This window comes from Alosa pseudoharengus, unplaced genomic scaffold (genome assembly GCF_046254945.1).
Source record: "Alosa pseudoharengus isolate Yale_2024_CS ecotype anadromous, Long Island Sound unplaced genomic scaffold, YU_APseudo_1.1 YU_APseudo_1.1_scf_9, whole genome shotgun sequence".
NCBI lineage: Eukaryota > Metazoa > Chordata > Actinopteri > Clupeiformes > Clupeidae > Alosa > Alosa pseudoharengus.
The window spans coordinates 7,017,116-7,039,615 of NW_027468881.1; the positions used below are offsets into that span (position 1 = coordinate 7,017,116).

At 42.9% G+C, this 22,500-nt stretch overlaps 1 protein-coding gene across 1 annotated transcript in view; it reads left to right on the forward strand.

The window, feature by feature from the left end:
- LOC143114689 (neural cell adhesion molecule L1.1-like) overlaps nucleotides 1–22,500 on the forward strand; it is a 52,525-nt gene that overhangs the window by 21,291 nt on the left and 8,734 nt on the right. The window contains exons 2-20 of the mRNA XM_076276412.1: nucleotides 993–1,362; nucleotides 2,925–3,027; nucleotides 4,951–5,117; nucleotides 8,551–8,673; nucleotides 12,652–12,816; nucleotides 13,255–13,366; nucleotides 14,110–14,294; nucleotides 14,610–14,741; nucleotides 15,030–15,170; nucleotides 15,366–15,477; nucleotides 17,295–17,455; nucleotides 17,750–17,912; nucleotides 18,018–18,145; nucleotides 18,547–18,648; nucleotides 19,060–19,260; nucleotides 19,384–19,454; nucleotides 21,469–21,694; nucleotides 21,956–22,071; nucleotides 22,486–22,500. The exon at nucleotides 22,486–22,500 is cut by the window's right edge and continues 244 nt beyond it. Of these exons, the coding sequence (XP_076132527.1) occupies nucleotides 1,224–1,362; nucleotides 2,925–3,027; nucleotides 4,951–5,117; nucleotides 8,551–8,673; nucleotides 12,652–12,816; nucleotides 13,255–13,366; nucleotides 14,110–14,294; nucleotides 14,610–14,741; nucleotides 15,030–15,170; nucleotides 15,366–15,477; nucleotides 17,295–17,455; nucleotides 17,750–17,912; nucleotides 18,018–18,145; nucleotides 18,547–18,648; nucleotides 19,060–19,260; nucleotides 19,384–19,454; nucleotides 21,469–21,694; nucleotides 21,956–22,071; nucleotides 22,486–22,500 (2,562 nt within the window). The 5' untranslated portion in view covers nucleotides 993–1,223. The remainder of the gene's footprint in view (nucleotides 1–992; nucleotides 1,363–2,924; nucleotides 3,028–4,950; nucleotides 5,118–8,550; nucleotides 8,674–12,651; nucleotides 12,817–13,254; nucleotides 13,367–14,109; nucleotides 14,295–14,609; nucleotides 14,742–15,029; nucleotides 15,171–15,365; nucleotides 15,478–17,294; nucleotides 17,456–17,749; nucleotides 17,913–18,017; nucleotides 18,146–18,546; nucleotides 18,649–19,059; nucleotides 19,261–19,383; nucleotides 19,455–21,468; nucleotides 21,695–21,955; nucleotides 22,072–22,485) is intronic.

Below are 22,500 nucleotides of genomic sequence, written 5' to 3' on the forward strand. Positions count from 1 at the left end.
GTGTGTGTGTCTGCCCATTTGGTCTGTCTGAGCCTAGTCTCAGTCCAAATGGCCTCTATCAATCCTCCCTGGCTCATTAGGACACAGTCACACACAGACATATTTTAGGGATAGCCCAAATTGAACTCAATTAATTTCCCATTTCGTCCCTCTTCTCACCTATTCCTCCCATGTGCCCCCATCCATTGCTCTCCCACATCTCATCTTCCACACTATCTGTCCCTCCTTATCGTTTGTCTTTTCCATTATTTCGGCCATTTCTTGGTGTTTCCTTCCATTCATCATCTTGTCCCTCCCACTGTCTGCAGCACATCTGTCGTCTCTCTCTCTCTCTCTCGCCTCTCTTTCTCTCTCTCTTTTCTTTCTGTTTCAGCACTCCACCTCTAATTTCATCTTCTCTCACTTTTTCTTTTTTCCTCTTCTCTCTTCTCCTTTCTTCTCCTCGATCTCTTCTTTCCTCCTCTCCTGTTTCCCCTTCACCTCCTTCTGTCCTCTCTTCTACTCTTCTCTTGTCAACACCTCCCAACTCTTTGATTTGATTTGATTTATTTCAGGATCAAGACAATAAAATGTATCAATCCAAACGATGACATGCAAAAGTACAAAACTTATTTCCAGCATGGTCCTTGTGTCTCTACTTGTGTCCTTCCTCTCGACCTCACCTCCCTTTTCTCCTTTCTTTATGGAAACATACCTGTGTCAGTGATTATTACAATAACAAAAACATACCTGTGTCAGTGATTATTACAATAACAAAAATGCTGCTGTCTTGTTACTGGAAAATGTGTGACTCAGTGTCACTTCAATCATACATGGCACTTTGCAGACGTGGCAGTTACCCGTTGTCGCCCATCCTGCAAATGAACCTGGCTGTTAGCGCTAATGAATGCTGAAAGGTGCGGCCTGTATGGTAATGAAGCGTTATTGGGCCTTTGTCTTTTTTAATGGCTCAGTCTATAATTCACTCCTGTCCTCTCTGCTCTTTTCCACAGCTACCCAGAAGCACCGATAGGGCGTGGACCCACCACAGGCAGACAAATTTACTGTCCAACAGAGACACAAGCCCATTTCACCTTGCCCTTGAGAAAGGGTTTGTGGGACAAGTGTGTGTGCTTGTGTGTGTGTGTGTGTAGGTTAGCACACGTGAGTGTGTGTATTTGTGTGTGTAAGAGAGAGTTTGTGCGTCTGGGTACATGCATCTGACTGGGAGGAGTGGTTGAACAATGCCTCCAGCGCAGTGTCAGCAAAGAAGCTGTAGGGGGCAGCGGAGCGCCCTCAGCCATCAGTACCAACTCCTCCGCCTGCTCTTCCTCGTCATGGCGACGAGCTCTGTCCAAGGCTTCATCGATATCCCCAAAGACTGTGAGTGCAGCAGCAACATCTTTACATCTTTACAGCGGCACGCCTTTACGCTGTTACATCTGTACATTACGTATAATGGCTTCGCCTGTGGCACCCCTTAATCCCCATAATGTGTTATCTCTGATCAGAGAGTAGATTCTGATGGGTTTGTTAGATATGGCAAATGCACGTGACTTGATACATCTAGCCATTGTGTGAGGCCCCTGATCCCAAAAGGAAATGAATGTCACACTATTTCATTCAAAGACATATATTATGGCATATATAATCTCTATAAATACTGCTCTCTAAGTAACAAACAGTAATATACTGTAATCAGGCATGCTTGATTCATAGATCAGTTTTTCATTATCGAAATACAATATACATTGAGCTGCACCACAAACCACAGACCCATTCTGTAAACAAACTAATAATAAGAAAACATGAATTGCACCATATATTCTGCTAAATTGCTCCCTGTGCTAAACAGTAAAGAGGACCATGGCATGTGCTTAGGCAGCATTTTGAACGCGTCAGCAGGTTAGCTCTTTGCCACGTGTCTGACTGATGGTCTGTCTCAGCAGGGACAAGGTTCGGGGGGGGGGGGGGGGGTCAGTGATACAGCAGCTTGGGGAAAGCCCTTGAAGCGTGACCTATGACCTGCGACCCTCACTGTGACCTGTCTCTCTCTGAGTGACGGGAAGCAAAGCGATCAATAACACACCCGTCAGACACTCAGAGGTCCTTCAGTGTCCCGATAAGTCAATTTGGGATTTATTCATGCTACATGTGAGGGATTAGTCACTCACAAACACATACACACATACAGTACACACATACACACACACACACACACACACACACACACAGGAACACAAGTCAGGCACACTCTCTCTCTCTCTCTCTCTCACACACACACACACACACAAATGTACATAATATGCAGACACCCTTCCTTAACCTTTCTCTCCATCATATGCCACACATTGTCTTTTATAAGATCTGCCTGTTCCTCTACCAGGTGCTTTCTTCACAATCTAACACCTCTGTGTTCTCCTTCTCCATCTTTTTGTGCAAACAGACAATAGGGGATACAGTAAGTGTTTTTTTTCTTTGTTAAATCACAAAATCTCTTCTCATTCTGCACAATATTTTCCAGAGAACCAAGTTAAATCACAAAATCTCTTCTCATTCTGCACAATCTTTCCCAGAGAACCATGTTAAATCACAAAATCTCTTCTCATTCAGCACAATCTTTTCCAGAGAATCATGTTAAATCAAAAAAATCTCTTCTCATTCAGCACAATCTTTTCCAGAATGCCATCAACCAAAATGTGTACAATCTACCGTAGTGTTTTCGTTGACATCATTTGTCACAAATCATGTGCATCTTATCTTATCTGGACAGCATTACCAATATAATGTCGAATGCACATCTATATAGTGAAGTGACTATAATCTTAACTATTGTCTCTACTGCTCTACCCTGTCAGTGAGTTTTACATTATTACAGGATATATATTATCTAGTTATTTAAGTTGAACTATCTGACTCTCAGTTGTTCTAATATCTGTTTGCAGTGAGCAGTCCTCCTGTCATCACAGAGCAGCCTACATCAGTCTTAGCGTTCAGTCCAGAGGACATCACTCTGGGCTGTACAGCATCAGGCACACCTGAACCAAGGTCAGTAAGTGTGTGTGTGTGTGTGTGTGTGTGTGTGTGTGTGTGTGTGTGTGTGTGTGTGTGTGTGTGTGTGTGTATGTGTGTGTGTGTGACTACACCCATTTAGAGCAGTTTTTTCTGTTGTTGTCTGATCACCTCCCTCTCCATCTTAATTTGTCGCCATCCTCCCGCAGACACGACACTGTCATCCATTACCCCCGTTCTGCTTGCTATCCATATGCTGTCTTTCCAGCTTTTTCTTGCCTTGTTTGTCTTCCCCTCCCATTAATGCAATCCATTCGTCAGAGAAAGCCATTTATCTCATTCCAACCCTACCCTCTGCGGCTTCTGGGGAAAATGTTTTGTTTTGGGACTTCAACCCACACAGCCAATGATGATAATAAGCAGATCATTGCTTCCCCCCCCCAACGGCGGTTGTCCAATCTACAAGCCCCTACTTCAAACGCAGGGACCTAGAAGAACCTCTCTGGAACCTTTCACTGAGAGGAGAGCCATTTCATTTACGTCCACCCCCACCCCCACCAGGGAACAGTCTCTCCTCTGTCTCCCCTTCAAGCCACCGCTCTGTCCAAAACTCCATTTTCTGAGTTACAAATGCTTAGTCCCAGTGTGGCCGCCACTAAACCCCATTGGAGGGCCAGTGTGTGTGTCCGGACTCTTTAACTCAGCTCAGCTCCTCAAACTGCTTTCAAAAAGCCGCAGTAAGTTTTATGGTGGGAGGCTTTTAGCCAACCACTCCTCTCATCAGAGGGGAAAGAGTGATGACTGTAACCTAATCTGAGTCGGAAACGGCCATCTCCTTAATGCCGCATAGAAAAGTGCAGTTAAAAGCCTGTGTCACAGAAGTGTCACCCTTCTTCAGCTTTCTTCAGTTTTACACCGCTCCTTAATCTTCTCTTGTCTATCCATCCCCAGAACAGTTTAAATGGAGTAGATTCAGTCATTCTGTTTTTTACATGTTCACCCAAAGCTTTGCTCTATCTGCACTGCCTGAATCACTGAAAATAGTTTCAATTATTTTTTTTATCAATGTTTTATTCCTATTTATTTATGCTAATACTTCAGTGTCAACTGCCAAGATCTCCTTCATCCCCATCTTCTTACTCCAGCCTAAAAACAAAATTATTGACAGATGTAATAATAGTAAGTACATTTGTGGTTGTAAATAGTGACTGTGGTATCACTCTACCACTATGCAATATTACACATAAAACAGTCATACATACTCATCACTGATAAATGAATTAACTACAATACTTGAAGTTGAAATATAATATTCATTAACAAAAAAACTCTCACTGGTTTGTAAAGATGCAATATTACATATAAAACACTGTTTATTATTATTATTATTATTATTATTATTATTATTATTATTATATAATATTATTGGGTGTTGAGAGCCATATAGTCCATAGATATTCCCCCATCCCTGATCTATCAGAATGATTCCAGTGTGGCTTTGTTCTAACCTCAGTCCAGACAGATTCCATGCTGTCAAAACAGTCTCTGCCCGACATAAAAGACGTCTCACAGACCCCAGGCCCCCCCCCCCCACTGGCTCAGTGATCACAGCCTGGAGCTTTGCCAGACAATTCCCCCCCCCCCCCCCAACCATCACCACCACCCGCCACAACCCTAAGGGCCGGGAGCTTGGTTGGCATGGGAATAAATTGCATCTCATAATCAGAAGATAATAAAGACAAGACAGGATATGACATCATTAAGGAGAATGATGATGATCTCTGCTTTGTGTTCTTTTCTGTTCTCTCTCTCTCTCTCTCTCCTTCCTTTATTTAGAAACCTTTCCCTCTATCAAATGCTTTACTGCCTTTCAAACTGACCATATGGACCATTTAATGTGTCCCCTGTTTTCCTTTTAACATTAAATATGGTTCTTCACTTTCTCTTTCTCTCTGAAAGCTATCGTTGGGTGAAGGATGGAGCACTGTTTGCAGAGCTGGAGGGTGATGGGACTTTGGTAGCGAACAAGTCTCTGTCATTGGACGACTATCAGGGAGAGTATCGCTGCTATGCCTCCAATGTACTGGGTACAGCAGTGTCTGACCTGGTCACAGTCACAGCAGGCTGTGAGTTCAATTTTACTTCTGTGATATTCTTCTGGCCCTTTTGAGACAAGTTCATTTTGACAACCACTCAGCACAATGGATGACATGTAATTGATCTGCTACCAAGAGAATATTATTTCACAATTATGGTAGACATTCTATATTGGTGCTTTATTATGATATAATAAATATCCCTCATATAGGGATTGTCAAAGTTTTTTTTTTTTTTCGGTCATCTACTTCCTGAATTTTTGGTCAACGATACCCGGGACACCGAAACACCGGGGCACATGAAATTTGGTGGGTATATAGCCCCACTAGACTTTTACGGAAAAAAATTGTTTGGTCTGGGCCCAAAAATGCAGGTTTTCCTAAATAACAACCTGAACCTGATGAAGAAATTTTTATGGTATGTGGGTCTCAAGGGCCCATATCAACCTAGCCCATAATCACTAGCCCATATAATTTCACAATATAATTGCCCCTATCTTCAGTTAAGATGTTCAGAACTGCACCACATTTTATGTGTATGATTAACCTGACATTCTCATTCTCTGCCAAGTTTCGTAGAATTTCATCCATTGGGTGGGGGGGGGGGGGGGGGGGGGGGGGGGGGGTGTCTAAAAAAAATTAAGTTATGTGTACATTTAGTGACTGTACACTCATTGGCCTTTAGATGGTGGTGTTGAGCGAAGGGTTGCTGGAAGAGAGTCTCACACGCACTCTTTCGCACAAACACACATCAACACACGCGCACATACACACACACGCACGCACTCATATACACACGCACACACACATATACACACGCAATTATAACGGCCTAGCCCTGGCAGCAAATGTAATTGTAATTTGCTGCAGCTAGGATGCGTCTAGATTAATAACAGTAGGATTAAATAGGCCCTATGCAACAATTTTAGCAAAAATGACCTTAATTATGCAGGTTGAGAGTCGTTCTGATGGTTCTACAACACTTTTTGGGTCGTTTGGTGGGTGCTTCGTCTCCCCCTAGTGCTTCTCCGCGGAAAAAACGAATGTGCAACTTTCTGGTCCGGTCCGAACACATCCGGATGTAACTCGGTGGAAATAATCGAAAATTTAGTCCGATTGTAGTTTCTAAGAAGACTGCAAAACGGACTTGGCTTTGTTGCTGTTGAAATTGTAAGTAGCCTACCCTTGGGTGAACTTCGTTTTTGTAATGTGATTTGATAGTCTCTTGAACAATGTGTTTGCTCGACCGTTTCATTGTGAGCCCTACGTGTTTAGCTTGGTTTATTGATGGCTAGCTCGCTAGCTAGTGGGGGTTTTGCCCAAATCAGGCAAAAACCCAGAAACAGCGAAGGAATAACCAGACCTGCATAGGGCTTCTTTAAAGGAAAACCGGATATTCATCATCATCATTTAGGCTGCATTTCCAGTATTGGCGTTACGTAGTTGGTCCACCAGATGGCGCAGCGTTGCAGAGACGTAAAGGAGAATTCTGTTGTGATATTGACCTAAAGTGTGTTGAAACATGATAATGAGTGTGAACGTATTTCTCATAGCTCATCTCGGCTTGTCCCCTGCACTCAGAAATCTGGCGCTAGTTAGCCGATGCTACAAACAGTGTTTCGATGGGGGTGCCTCGGGCATCGGCCTAGCCAGGCAAATAAATCACTGTTTTACACCATTTACGAGGCTCAAAATAGCTCCATACTTCATTGGTAGACCTCCGAGGGCCTTGACATTTAAAACGAGACATTGAGAACTTTTAAAAAGCACTGGTAGTTTACGTACAAGACGATTTATACAGACAGTATCTTCACAGAGTTTAGCGTTTGCAGCCATCTAGAATTTAGTCATGATAAATCGAGCGACGAGTAGGAATGAACAGGTATGATAAGGGATCAGATTCCAAAAATAATTCAGTGGAAATGCATGGATTCCAGTTGCTTTCACACGTGTGTGAAGTATCCAAACAATGATAACTCTTTCATTATGGCTGCTTTAGCCACAGACCTACTACTGTATGTGTATTGAACAGTCTAGCAACACATTTCATAAAGGCCATTTTGGACATGTCAGTTATTTGCACCGCTGGTTAGATGTAAAACTGCATTTCGTTTAAGACTACTGATATTTATGCATTGACAGTAAAGTTGAATATCATATGAACTAAAGATGACTAAAATCTTGCATATGTAGAAGGAACATTCACAACAATCCATGGCATGACCTCTCTTCTTGATAGCTGTTGAAAACTGCATGGAACTGACAGGGATTGTTTTGTTTATTAATTAATTAATTAATCAATCAATCAATACATTAATTAATAAATAAATAAATAAATAAAACATTATGCTGATACCGTCTGTAGCCTAAGGTGTACATGACCTTTCATCAGTCCAGTTGCAATGGATGATCTGTGATGAACTACCCTACTTGTGATTGTTTAGAGATTGTAAAGGTTTTTGTTTAGAGATTTTAAAGGTTTTAAAACAATGCTACACATTTTTTGGCTAGTGCTACAAATCTATTCACCTTTGCATCGCCAGTAGGCTACTTTCTGCACACACACACACAGGCATGCCAAACAAACAAGCACAAAAGTTTCAAGAGTGGGAGATGGAGTAGAAGATGGAGACAAATTGATAAGTGTGATTTATTTTTGCGGAACAGATGTACAGGACTGAGCGGTGGTCATATTTTGTACCATTATGCGGTACATCTAGTTTTATTTATTTATTTTATTTATCTAGCATTTATCAGGGCTAGCCAGACAATGTACACATATACGTAACAAAGTAGTAGCCTTTAACCTACTATGTATCTATGTATGGCTTCAAAACTGCATCTAGAAGCATTGCTTGTTTTTGTTTTAAAAAAACTACATATTGTGCCTTTAAGCAGGAGAAAATGAATAAACTGGAAGCAATGATCATATCAATCATATCATGCTTTCACAACAAAGGTAATTTTGATATTCCTTACTGTATAAGACAGACAGTAATCATGTAGAGCCTACTCAGCCTGGTTATGGAGAAATGACTCAGGATATCTCACTGACTGACAGAGACAGCGCCTGTATTCGCTGGCCTCCCTGTTACCTAGACAACCATCACCTAGAAACGGGATGACATGATGTCATGCAGTCGAGTCTGTGGCAAATATGAGAACCCCTATGGGATCAATACCCTGTGCTTCCGAGAATTTGTGTGCTTGTGTGTGTGTGTGTGTGTGTGTGTGTGTGTGCGCACATGCATTGTTTGGCCAGGGAGAACAATGGACCAAGGAGCTTGTTAGGGACACCTAATGCATTCACAAGACTGAGCTGAGACAAAAAACAACATCAATGATCTTTCCCTAAGTTGCTCTAATAAAGGTTAAATATATTAATTATATGTTATACTGTAATGTAATGGTAATACAAATTGAAAATATTAGATTTTTGATTTTACTCCATTCTGTGCCTTAGACATCCCAAGTCTGTATAAAGAACGGCGGCAGACGTTTCGTAAGGTGGAGGGAGAGAGTCTGGTGATGCCGTGTGACCCCCCACCCGACTCTCCCCCACACAAGATCTACTGGATGGACATAGGTGAGTTCTCACAGGATTCTTACACCTGCTTCAGCTTTTCATTCTTTTAATCAAGGGGTCAGAAACTCACACTCACACTTGGTACTAGGGCTGTGTATTGGCAAGGACCTCACAATACGGTATGCATCATGATACATAGGTCACGATACAATACATCGCAATATATTGTGATATTATACATATTGCGATATATTGCAATACTTTTTTGCCGAAAATGTAAAAGTAGAGCTGGAAACACAACTTGCTGTGTACCACCAGGGCAGTATAATATGTAGATCACATTAGTGATAATTCAGCAGAAAAAAATAAAACATATTGCAATAGTCAGCAGTGTTGGGGGAGTTACTTTTAAAAAGTAGTATTTGCTCATTACTCGTTACTTCCTAAAAAAGTAATCCGTTACTTTACTTAGTTACCCTCTATAGAAAGTCACTTTTTACGTTACTCATTACTTTTATGTTACTTTTATGTTACTCGACTTTGGGCAGAACCTAATATCTGATCCGAAATGTGTAGGCCTATATAAAGTTCTACTATGGAGGACATAACAGGTATTTCTTTTGTGCTCTTTATTATAAAAAATGCCACAAACAGAGCACTTGACAAGAAAACAATGGGCTATAGGCTCCAACACCACCAAAAGCTGTAGTAACCTGTTGGTAAGTCCACTAGGTGGCACTTGAGTTTGAATACCACGGTACTGATGTGTTAACGTTCAGATCCAGAAGAATACCCCAAGCTGTAGCCTGCGTGTATGTATCCGTGAAGTTCACTAATACAAATATATAAGATATCCACTATTGTGCGTGTCAGTTTGTGTTGTTAAGATACTACAAAAGCCCTATGAAACAATATCAAATAACATAGCCTTGATACATCCGGATATATAGGTGAACACAGAATACGAGTTTATTTTATAGCCTTACTCTTTCATTAAACAGGCTCCTACGTCCTACGAAATTGGTGCAAAGCTATAGGCCTAGGCTGGCACAGTGGTTTCTCACCAGGGCATAGTGTAGGCTACACACCTTACAGTAAGGCTTACACTCACCGCCTAGTCAGGGAGAGGAGGCAGCTGAAGAAGCAATGGAGGAAGGCCACAGAGGAGGAGAAGGAGGGTATAAACCTGCTGCAGGAAGAGTTTCGGAGCAGGCTTGCAACACTGAGGAGAGCTGAAAACCTCTTGAGGAAGCACAGAAGGAAGGAGCAAACAAAATCACGCTTCTACAAAGATCCTTTCAAATTTGTGAAGAGTCTCTTCACAAAGAAGAAGAGCGGAAGTCTCTCAGTGTCAAAGGCCGACCTGGAGGAACACCTGAAAAATTCCTGCACAGATGACCGACACCAGGAAAAAATTACGCTCCCACCTGACATGCCACCAGTCAATCCACCAGAGCACGAGTTGGATATCAGTCCACCCAGCTTGTCAACACCTGGAAGTGGGAATCATGGCCAGCTGCACCATCTCCCCGCTGACCTTCACCCTGGCTATGGAGGTCATCATTTGGGCCTCTAGATGGACAGTTGGCGGACAGCGAATAAGACCTGGGCTGAGGCTGCCGCCGGTCAGAGCCTACATGGATGACCTCACAACTCTCACTACTACCAAGGTTTGCACTGTATGGCTATTAAGAAAGCTCCAGGAAAACATTGAGCGGGCTCGCATGAAGATCAAGCCGAGCAAGTCCAGAAGCATCTCCATCATCAAGGGGAAGCTGTCAGACCACCACTTACACATTGGCGAGGAACCCATCCCAACTGTCTCCGAGAAAGGCGAGAAGCCAGTGAAAAGCCTAGGTCGTTGGTATGATGCCTCTCTTAAAGACAAAGAGCAAGTAGAGCAGCTCAGGAAGGAGGTAGCCAGCGGCCTGGAGAACATCGACAGAACCTTGCTTCCTGGCAAGCTGAAGCTCTGGTGCATGCAGTATGGACTACTTCCACGTCTCCTGTGGCCACTAACCCTTTATTAAGTGTCCCGCTTTCAAAGGTGGAAAAGCTAGAGAGACTGGTCAGCTCATATGTATAAGGAAGTGGCTTGGCCTTCCCAGGTGCCTCAGCAGTATTGGACTTTACGGCAAATGGATGTTACACCTGCCCATTTCCAGTCTAGCAGAGGAGTACAAGTGCGCCAAAGTCAGGCTGGAGATGATGTTACTGGATTCGAGCGATCCAGTTGTAGCCCAAGCTGCCCCCATCCTGGCCACTGGGAGGAAGTGGACCCCAGTTGGCTGCAACTGAGCAGGCAAAGGCAGCACTCAGACACAAGGACATTGTGAGCCGAGTGCAGGAGGGGAGGAGTGGTCTTGGACTTGGGGCCAGTACACCGTACAGTGTGGAGCAAGGCTTCTCCATCTCAGAGACGCAAGCTGGTGATCCAGGAGGTACGTCGGGAGGAGGAAGCAGGAAGGTGCATCCAAGCTGTGGCACAGGCAAAGCAAGGGCAGTGGATAGCATGGGAAGGAGTGGAGAAGAGGAAGATCTCCTGGAAAGAGCTGTGGGAGATGGAAGCATTCAGGGCGAGCTTTACCATCAGGGCTGCCTATGATGTCCTGCCTTTGCCCGCAAACCTAAGCCAGTGGTATGCCGAAAACCCCACATGCCCTCTATGCCCAAGTCTAGCAACACTGAAGCACATCTTAGTGGGATGCAAGGCCAGCCTCACCCAAGGTGCTTAAGTGTCTTGCAGCAGTGTTGGAAAGTCGACGGACAAGCGTGAATGCCCTTCCTCCCCTGTCATCCCAGTGGCAGCCAACACCATTTGTTCGGGAGGGCGAGGGTCAAGCCAACCTCATCCCCATAAGATCAGACACTGGTCAGCTGGACAGAGCACGGGACTGGAAGCTGCTGGCAGACTTGGACAAGAAACTCTGCCTCTCCGCTGAAATCGCAGCCACCAACCTGCGACCAGACCTTGTTCTGTGGTCAGCCTCTCTCAAGCTTGTATACATCATCGAGCTCACCGTGCCCTGGGAGGGCGCAGTGGAGGAGGCCTATGAACGGAAAAGGCTGAGGTACGCTGAACTTGCAGCCGATGCGCAACAACAAGGCTGGAATGTGAAGGTACGCCCAGTGGAAGTAGGCTGCAGAGGATTCGTAGCCACCTCAACATCCAGGCTACTCGGGGAGATGGGAGTGCGATGGAAGACCCATCAGCAGGCAGTCAAAGACCTCTCTGCGGCTGCTGAAAAGGGAAGCCAGTGGCTGTGGACGAAGAGAAAAGACTCCGCCTGGGCCTTCAAGTGAGTTGATGGCATCTAGGGAGTGAACCTGGGAGGCTGGGATTCACTGCTGAACCTTCTGGAGGTGTCGTGGGCTTATCAGCGAAACACCCAAGAAGGAGGGCGCCCACTTGAGAACCCAAAGGGTGGCATCACTCAATTGACCATCCCACGGAGTCTCGTCAGTGCCTCAAGTATTCATTAAGGGATATCAACACCAAGTCCTATACAACAGATCTTCCTCCCCTTAGTTTCCTCCCCTTCCTCTAAAGTTAGCGTTGGCTGCTTCTTGCCATGATTGCTTCTCATGTTTACGTCTCTGTCACGTAGGCCTAGCCTATACCGTCTGTCCGTGTGGAGCTTGTGACTGTTGTGCAAGAGCACAGCTGAGAAAGCAGTGCTTTGAAATATGTCCCTGGGAAAAGTAATGTTGCGGCGAATTGAAAAAGGAACTACTGTTTCCTTACCAAATTTTCAGTAGCTTTTACCCGAAAATGAGGTTATGTTACTGTAACGCGTTACACACAACATTGACTGATAGTGAGCTGTATAGACATTTATGCACAGCCTAACGCTTTAGTGAAAAATATCGATATTTGGCAGCAGTGGCGATAAGATAGCATATTACGATATAAGTAACGATATGATATATCAATATTTCGATATTGATGCACAGCTCTACTTGGTACTGATACCTAAACCTCACACATCCACCCACCTCTCTATCTATTTCTCTTCTCTCCCCCTCTCCTCTCTCCAGACATCAAGCACATCGAAATGAGTGATCGAGTCACCCCTGGTCTAGACGGCTACCTCTACTTTGCCAACGTGGTGCCCAGTGATGATCGAAGCGACTACACCTGTAACGTTCGCTTTCGCCAACACATGATCTCCAAGGAGCCAATCACTCTCAAAGTGAACCATAGTGAGTTCCTCTATAAGTATCCACCTCTAGGTATATGTTTAGCATTACAACTTGGCTATGGTTTCTACTCTACTGTATTCCTACACTGCATACAGCTTACTATTACTCGTGCTGTGGCATATGTCTGTAAAAGTCAGCGGTCACTAGATGCAAACTAGATGTCATACCATATCAAATTGCCAAGACATTCATGTCACCACTTGTGAAAAAAAAAATATTGTGGCTCAGTTTAAACACATTAACACTGATTTCAGCCGTATTCACTGTTTTTGGATGGATCAGATGTCTCAAACCCACTTTCACTGGCAGATGGCACCAGTGACAAATTTCATTATAGATAACCATGTGAACTGTGGTAAAGAGAGTAGCTGCGGCATCAGCTGTGTGTTGAGTTCAACGTGCTTAACTCTATACTGTCCATTTGTTCTTGTTGTGAAGATGCTTTGGCGGAAGAGCGCAAACCTCACATCGCAAGGCCAGCAAAATCCCACAGCAGTTACACAGTTCTCAGGGGACAGAGCTTCAATCTGGAGTGCATCCCCTACGGGCTGTGAGTATTCTTTCCTTAGTCTCAATCTGTGCGGATGTGTGTGTGTGTGTGTGTGTGTGTGTGTGAGAGAGAGAGAGAGAGAGAAAGAAAGAGAGAGAGAGATATAGAAGAGAGAGAGGATGGATTATAGAGATGGATTAATGTAGTATTTTTTCCTTGTGAATAAATAATTCCTCTGCAGTTGATTCCACAGACCTTATTTTTCTGTGTCATGTACCATGTGTGCTTGCTAGAAGTATTTCATTTCTATTTTTGGATGAACAGCAAAATGCCAGTTCAGGTCTAGATGTACTAGTGAGTTGCTGCAGCTCAGCAGGTAGGGCAACACCAGGGGCCTGGCCAGTGGCATAGTGACATAACCATCAAAATGTTAAAGTTAACATACCCAGACTGTTAATATCTGGATCAATCCATATGTTTTTAAAATTATGCTTCCAAAGTCTTTGAGTTCATAATGTTATTGTGTCCTGTTATTTGTGCGCACCCAATGCTGTGGCTTTGGCAACATCTCTAGTCATGGCTTTGGTCCCCCAGGGAACTCATATCCTGCTAGAAATGTGAATGGTGGGTGTGTGTGTTTTGGGGCAGGGGGGGGGGGGGTGGTGGGTGGGCGCTGTGGCACAACTGCCTACAGCACCCGTTCCACATTTTCTCTCCTCTTCTCTTCTTTTGTCTTCTCGTTTCCTGTCTTGTCTTTTTTCCTCTTCTCTTCTCTTTTCTCATTGCCCCTCACATTCCCTCAGGCCCACGCCAACTGTTACCTGGAAACGAACCAGGAACAGTTACCAGGAACAGCCCCTCAACACCAAAAACTATGGCAGGTGGCTGCACTTTAAGGAAATCTCTGAGAGTGACGATGGCGAATATGAGTGCATCGCCCAGAACTCAGCTGGATCCGCCTCACACACATACTTCCTCACAGTGGAAGGTAAACATAGTACATCTGGTAGAGTGTGGCGACTGCATGGCGATCCATGTTACAGCCAAAGACTGTGGTTTTATATCAATACTAAGCCTACCATTCTACTACAGGAGGTGACGCTGTGTGATTGCACTTGATGCTTGTCTTTAGTACCAATCTAGATTGATTGACATTGATTAAAATTAATTTCATAAGACAGAAAATAACATTGCACCCTTCTCATGGATCTTTTTGTGTGGTTATGACACTGCATCCCTTTGTCCTAATGTCATGTGTATTTATTCATTTATTTGTTTACTTGTTTTCTTTCTTTCTCTGCAGCGGCCCCACACTTCACGAAACAGACCCAGAGCATGCTGTACGCCCCTGGGGAGACAGTGCGTCTGGAGTGCCAGGCTGAGGGCATTCCCACACCAGAGGTCACCTGGAGAATAAACGGAGTACCCATCTCTGGTAAACCACAGACATACACACTCACAAATATGTATAGACATGTATATACATGTAAGGCCAACCACAACAAACACAAAAACACACAAAAAACATCTTGGCTCTCATACACGCACCTGTACACGCACGCGCACACACACACACACACACAAACACACACACACACACACACACACACATAGCGAGAGAGAGAGAAGGATAGAGAGAGAGAGAGAGAGAGAGAGAGAGAGAGAGAGAGAGAGACGCACATCTGACGGCCCTGATGGTGACATGCCTTCTGTCTCGTTTCAGATGTTGATGAGCCTCGGCGCAAGGTCACCAAAGGCGTGCTCATCCTGACCGACGCGAAGTACAGTGACACCGCTGTGTACCAGTGTGAAGCTGTCAACACACACGGCATCACCCTCATCAACACCTACATTCATGTCATTGGTGTGTATTACACACACACACACACACACACACACACACACACACACACACACAGACACACACATATTGCCATGATGGCACATCATTTCATAATATGTAATATGACACTTTTGTTTCAGGCAATATTCATTTCATATTTGCAATCAGGTAACAAAACCTTGCTGATCCTTTTTCCCCTCATAATGTATCGTCCAGAGCTGGCTCCTCAAATTCTGACTGAGGACAACAAGAAGTACATAATGGTGGAGGGGAAGACAGCCAGCCTGGAGTGCAACGCTTTTGGTTCCCCTCGGCCTGGAGTGCTCTGGTGGGTTCCTGAGGGTGCCTTCACACCTGGGTTGTTTGGAGTAGTTGAATTGGAACGTGGAGTGTATCCCCCAAAGATTGGTTTGCTTGGATAATGTGAATACAACAAATGCACACTATTTTAGAGCAAAACAAAGACTGCCTATATGGTATGTGGTTTTTGACTTTCCAGTCGAACTCTAGAGTGGTACATTATGTCTGAAACATCTGTCAAAATCAAAGCATCACTTTGTGAGAGTAGTTTAATTTCCACTCTAAGGGCCCTATCTTTCACTCAGCGCAAAAGAATAGGTGTGGTCAGGCACATGATCACAAACTGCTATTTTATTGCTACTAAAAATGATAACACCACTGACCAAGAAAAACCTGGTCTAAAACATGTAATCTATACAGCTATTTTGAAGGCGCAGTTTCACGAAATGTAACAACTGGGGAGACCTTAGCAACGAGTTCCTATGTTATGAGGCTATGTTTTCGATTGTAACCCCTTGTTAGTCAATAGTGAAAGTAATTAACTGCATAGAACTGTTTTGTCGTTGACTATGAGACCTCGGTGAAGTTACTTTCACTTTGCCTATGAGTTCAAATAATAGACGAGGGCAGAAGCATGTAGGCTAACTCTGCTAGTCACAAACAGGTTTTAGTAAAGCATGGTTTAGTGGAATACCTGTTCCATATGGTCTCGTGTGCAAGCAGATTCCTTCAAACGCTCCACGGTATCAAAATACCCATCTGCTGTTTGAAGTTGCGCTGCTTGCTGTTAAAGGGAATGACAGATGTCATTCTCATTGGTATAAAGATGTTACGCTTAAAACACACCCATGACTGATTAAGAATCATAAGAACAACCTTTTTTGTGCCAAGCGCCCAACGAGCTCTAGAGCCCGAGATAGAGCCCTAAGTGTTTTGTCCTTGCCTACAAGTTCAAATATTAGGCAAGTACAGATGCATGTAGACTATAGTCCACTTGTCATACACACACACACGTTTTAGCAAAGCAAGCTTTAGTGGAATTCTGCTGTTGCACACACAGTCTTGCATGCAAGCAGATTCCTTCTGCAGAGACGTGCTCATGCATTGACAAAATACCAACATAGTGTTTGATTTTGTGCTTTTTGCTCTCAAAGGAAATGGCAGATGTCACTCTCATTGGTTTAATGGATATTAGGCTACGGCCAAAACACACCCATGACTAATCAAGAAAAATAACTATGTACTATGTACATACTACTATCTAAGTTTGGCACAGAGACCATTTTTACCACTGTCAAATAGCATATGTTGATTCAGACACGCGCCCATAACGTTCATGTGTATCGTGCTTCAAACTCTGCCTTTAGATCATTAAAATAGGCCTCTAAATGTTGCCATGTGAACACGAAACGGATCAAGGGACAACTTCAATATTAGTAGCGATTCGTCATCTGGAACAAAATAGATATGAAAAAGGCCATTTTACGGAACTGGTTCTTGTGCCAGAATCCCATATCCATCTATTTAATCTTAACATGGTCAAGGGTACAGGAATACTGTAAATCCCAGAATAAATACTCTTGAGCAAGAAACGTTACTACTCAGTTCTAGAACCAATAATTGGCTCCAGCAGGAACAAGGCTTTTAGAACTATTGAAAACCCTTTTGCCACCCCTCATTATAGGCTACAAATGAGTCTGTGAGTGAAGCATATGATTAGATCAGTGTGTCTGATGTTTTTTGTGTGTAATTGAAACATAATCCAAGTATTATTAGATTAGGGTGTGCAGTGCTGTTCTTTTGTGTGTGTGACTGTATGTGTGTGTGTTGCAATTGCTCTGATAGGGAAGATCCGAGGATGGAGCAGGCCCAGTCCCACTCCAGGATCTCTCAGACAGTGGAGGGGACCCTCAGGATCACTGATGTCAGTGCAGCAGACAGCGGCCTCTACACCTGCAGCGTCCTCAAGAGCAACCTGTCTATCAGCGCCATTCTGGAGGTCTTGAGTAAGTGATGCGAATACACATGCACACACACACACACACACACACACACACACACACACACACACACATACACACACAAATCAAAATGCACATAGACACAAACCACCTTGACCACAATGGCCAAATCATCACATCATAAAGTCCAACTATGAATTTCAGGCACACACATCAGCAGCTGTACCAATGACACAGTTAGCATACCATATTGCTTTTGCTAAATTAGCATTAGCCTCAGCTTAGCTTTGATTCAATTAATCAATATCAATATGTCAATGCTCTTTTCTTTAAATGCAGATCAAACAGAGATTGTTATCCCTCCAGAAGATCAGAGAGTGAAGAGTGGAAAAGACGCCATGTTGACGTGCAAATTTCAGGTTGACCCACGATTGGACAGTCCAGATTTGCTGCGCTGGTTGAAAAATGGCGAAGATATCTTAGAAAGTGCACAAAATGACAAGTAAATGCTCTTTATCTATCATTATTAGGCAATGCTAATGGTACAATGTAATAATGTTCCCATCTATTCACTAATGCTCATTATGTGTTTGTTTTATATTGACAGATACACCATTTTTCCGGATGGTTCTCTTAAAATCACCAGCGTATCTTTAGATGATGCTGGCAGCTACACCTGCGAGGTGTCAACACCCCTCGATGCAGAAAAAGCCACCGCCTCCATTACTGTCGTGGGTGAGGATGGTGATACCAACAAACAGCTTACAAACTAATTCAGAATGAGTGACAAAGTCAAAAGCTCTGCTTTCTCTGATTTTGAAGTAGGTAAAAAGTATGTAGTCTTAGCTATATAACGTTGCGGCATAAACACTTCCGTATGTGTAAAGAGCATTAGCACTGTGGCTGCACAGTGTAATAAAGTGTCACACCAATTTTAGTACAATTACCTCTGAATGTTTCAAAGAGAAAATTGAACTTACTCAGGTTGGACCAACACTCTAAATTACAAGTCTATCATAGTTTTACATCAAGTGATTCTTCAGTTCAGACACTTAATGATAATCCACAATCTTTAACAGGGTAAAAAGGTTGGTGATTGGGTAGTCTAACCCAACTTTGCTGTTTTTCTTCCCCAGACAAACCCTCTCCACCAATTGATTTGAAGGTATTTGACAAGACTAACCGAAGTCTCTCCCTGAGCTGGACCCCAGGGCGGGACAATAACAGCCCTGTGACAGGTGTGTGCTTATCACCTGGACTTGGACTTGTCCTCATTCCATTGCTTGTAAAAAATATTAAAATGTTTTTAAATGAATAGAAATAGTAACATCATTAGCAACAATAATAATACTGTTATTCATTGTCATTATCATCATCATCATGAAGTAACATTATAGCAAGGGTACTATCAAGCTGTGAAATATTTTTAATCCATTAATGACTTGTTAATGATTTGATCTCCACATAGCAGTATAATTACTTGATCATATCCCTTCAATCATGTGTAACTTACTACATTGAATGTGACTTTTGAACTCATCCTGACAGAAGAGGCACATCTAATAATAACTTGTTCATCAGTTTGACCTCCACTTAGTTATATATCTACTTGAGCAGGTCCTCTGTTTTTGTGTTGCCTCTATGCATAGAATACTGCATCGAGATGAATGAGGTAAAGCATGGTGATAGCCACACGTGGGAGGAAGTGAAGCGTATCGAAGCTGACATCAACAAACTTGAGGTCCCACTGCGACCGTACGGCATCTACCGCTTCCGTGTCATCGCAGTGAATGAAGTTGGAAGGAGCCACCCAAGTCACGCCTCAGAGGCCTACACTACTCCTCCAGCCAGTGAGAACTCTGAAATAATATAGATTAGCATACAACTACTTACAGACAACATTATATGTATGGTATATACATTACATTTAGAAAAATAAATAATAACTTTCATATACTTCTTTTTTCCCACAGTTCCAGAACACTTCCCTAAACATGTTAAGAGTGCATCGACCGATCCTGACAAACTGGTCATCACTTGGGAGGTATGGAACTGCATGCACTGTGATCTGTGGAGTATAGATGATCTGACAAATATAAGGATGAAAGGAATTAAAAAAAGTGTTTTTTAGAAAGTGTGGGAATGATTGAGGACCATGTTAATAAAATGGGTTCAATTAACTTGGAACATATTACCTTACCTGAAAGCAGACATGGGCATTATTTTAATTATATGTATTTTAAATACATATTTAATTACTTTAGCGTATATTATAATTTGTATTTTGCAGGATTGGAAAAAATCAAATGTACTTTGTAACAAAATATGTTGAGGGGTTGTATTTAGAGTATTTCAAATACTTAAATACTTGTGAAAAATCTGTCATTTTTTTCTCAAATAGGCTAAGCCAAAATTTCATAATTCAGTTAGATATACTACCTATAGCCATGCCAATAAGCTATGCTTATCATAGTCCGGGAGCCTAAGGCCAGCATCTTGGTGAACCTGGTTTTGTCGGTTAAAGTTTTTTTTCTTTGCTGTTTCTTGTTGCGTAGTGGGTTACTCAATAAGAATAGGGAGGGTGCCCGGTGATATCCATTGGACAATTCCCAATATTCAGCTATAATTGAAACTCTCCTAAACGTGCATCTCTCCTGTTATTGGCTGGAACACTGTTTGTTATGTTTTGTGGTGCAAGCTGCACCAGTTTGTTTTTGTTGCCGTTTGCGGAGCCTGGGCTGTTAAAGAGACCGCGTTTTTTCACAATGTGTTCAGGGGACAGGCAGCTAGTGGATAGTGAGGAGATGTTTGCTGTATGTGTATGTGTTTGAACCTGTAAATAATTCTGTATATTGGGACAACTTACAGGATGTTATTCTGTTTGTCCCCTGTGTTGCGAGTCATGTACAGTGTAGGCAATAGGCATGCATTTCTAGCACAAAAAGGGAAATGCAGTAGAGTTAACAAGTGTTTGCTGTCAGAGAAACATTCTGTCTGTCCATCAGCTATTTATTCTTCATAACTCAGCTTTTACTAACCTCACTTCGTCCATCAGCTATTTATTTGACAAAACTCAGGGTTTTTACTAACCAGCAGTCTGTCAGTCAGCTCTTTATTTTTATTTTTTTGCTGATAGCTGTTTGCCAGCTGAAGAATATGGTAGTTGCGGACAGTTATTGGGGTTGTGACATAGCTTCATGGGTATATTTGGTTAACAAGAAAATTAAGCAAAGTAAGATGCTCAGCTGCTCCAGCCTCAGATTTTGTGCAGATCTTAAATTGGGTTAAATATTCTGCAGAATATACATTCACTCTACTGCTCAGTGTTGCATTGGTGTTATTCAGGCTGTGTCACTTTGTAGTATTGACAGTTCAACGGCTACTTTTGTCTCAGTGTGTTTCCTTGGATCAAGTTTTTTTTCCAGAGTGCTAATTTGGTCTTGAAGTAAACTGGTTGGTGTGTGTTGTTCCACCAGTAGTTTGCTTTGTTACAGTTGATTCCACTTTTGCAAAGCCTGCTTGTTGTCAGTTCAATCATTAGTCGTTTATTGATATGGGACGCTAATTCATTTATTTTACCAGATCTACTTCATAGGACCCCCAATATACAGAATTACTCAACCTCTGCCAGCCAATCAGAAAATAGTATGTCTCTTGGGGATATGTTTTCAATAAAATGACTTGTAGTTTCTTCTAAAAGTTGGTATACCATGATTATTGAGAGTGTATTTTTGTATTTTCAAATGACTAATTACTTGTATTTTAATTAAATACATTTTTCACATCAGTATTTTGTATTTTATTTTGTTTTATTTTATGAGGCAGTATTTGTAGTTTGTAACAAAATAGTTTTTGATGTATTTGTGCCCATCTCTGCCTGAAAGGTGTTAGAGCTTTAGATTGAAGATTCACTTAAATGGGTAAATTGAACTATAAATCAAATTAGAGATAGAAAACTGGATTTCTGAGTTCTAAAGTGTCACAGTGACGCCCATGTTGGTTCATCTGGAAACATATAGCTGAACTTTTCTCATATAAGTCATTCCTCTGTCTTTCAGGAAGTGGACAAACGGGACCATTATGGCCCTGACTTTAAGTACAAAGTGTTCTGGAGACAGTCTGTGGGAAACGGACCTGATTGGCACCACCAGGAGGTTTCAGACAACCACTTTGTGGTCAACAACACAAAGACCTTTACACCATTTGAGATTAAAGTGCAGGCCGTCAACCAGGTCGGCCCAGGCCCAGAATCTCCACCACGCATTGGTCACTCTGGAGAGGACAGTGAGTGGAGTTAGCTAAACAAATTGTGATGGGAATGTGATTTGGGGGGGGGGGGGGGGGGGGCTTTAGATATGTGGGGACCACTACACCACAAGCTTGCTTTCTTTTGCTATCTCTGTGACTAAGAAACCGTATTCTGGCTAATCTTCATTACGATATTGAGATTTTGCATAAAAACACCATACCAGACATACATGGGCTCATTCTCCCTCTTCCTGGCCCTCCCTTCTCTCTCCTTCTGTCCCTCTCTCTTGCTCCTAGTCCCCCTGGAAGCCCCCGCTGGTGTCACAGTGGACACGCTGAATGGCATATCTGTCTCTGTGAAGTGGAACCCTGTGAATCGTGAATCTGTGCGAGGACATCTCCTTGGATACAAGGTATGGGGCAAATCAGTGGCACCTCCCCATGCACAGCATGGGGCACGAGGACATAGCCTTTTCTCATGACTTTCCATAATGCCATCTCACCTCCTTTGCTGTTCTGTCATCTTCTCGTCTTTTATCTCTTGTTATGCCATCTCCTCCGCTGTCATCCTCTCTCTCTCTTTCTCTCTCACACTCTCTCTCTCTCTGTCTGTCCATTTCTCAATTTCTGTCTCCCTCTTCCTCTATGTCTTTCTTTGTCTACCGCTTACCTCCATCTCTTCCTTTCATCCTCTCTCTTTTTATCTTTACCATTATCTCTTTGTCGAAATGTATCTTATTTCCTATTTCTCTTTTCCTGTGTCTCTTCTTATCCCTTCCTCTCCTATTCTCCTATCTCTCCACCCCGCACCCTCCATGTTTCTGCAGATTCATGTCAAGAGA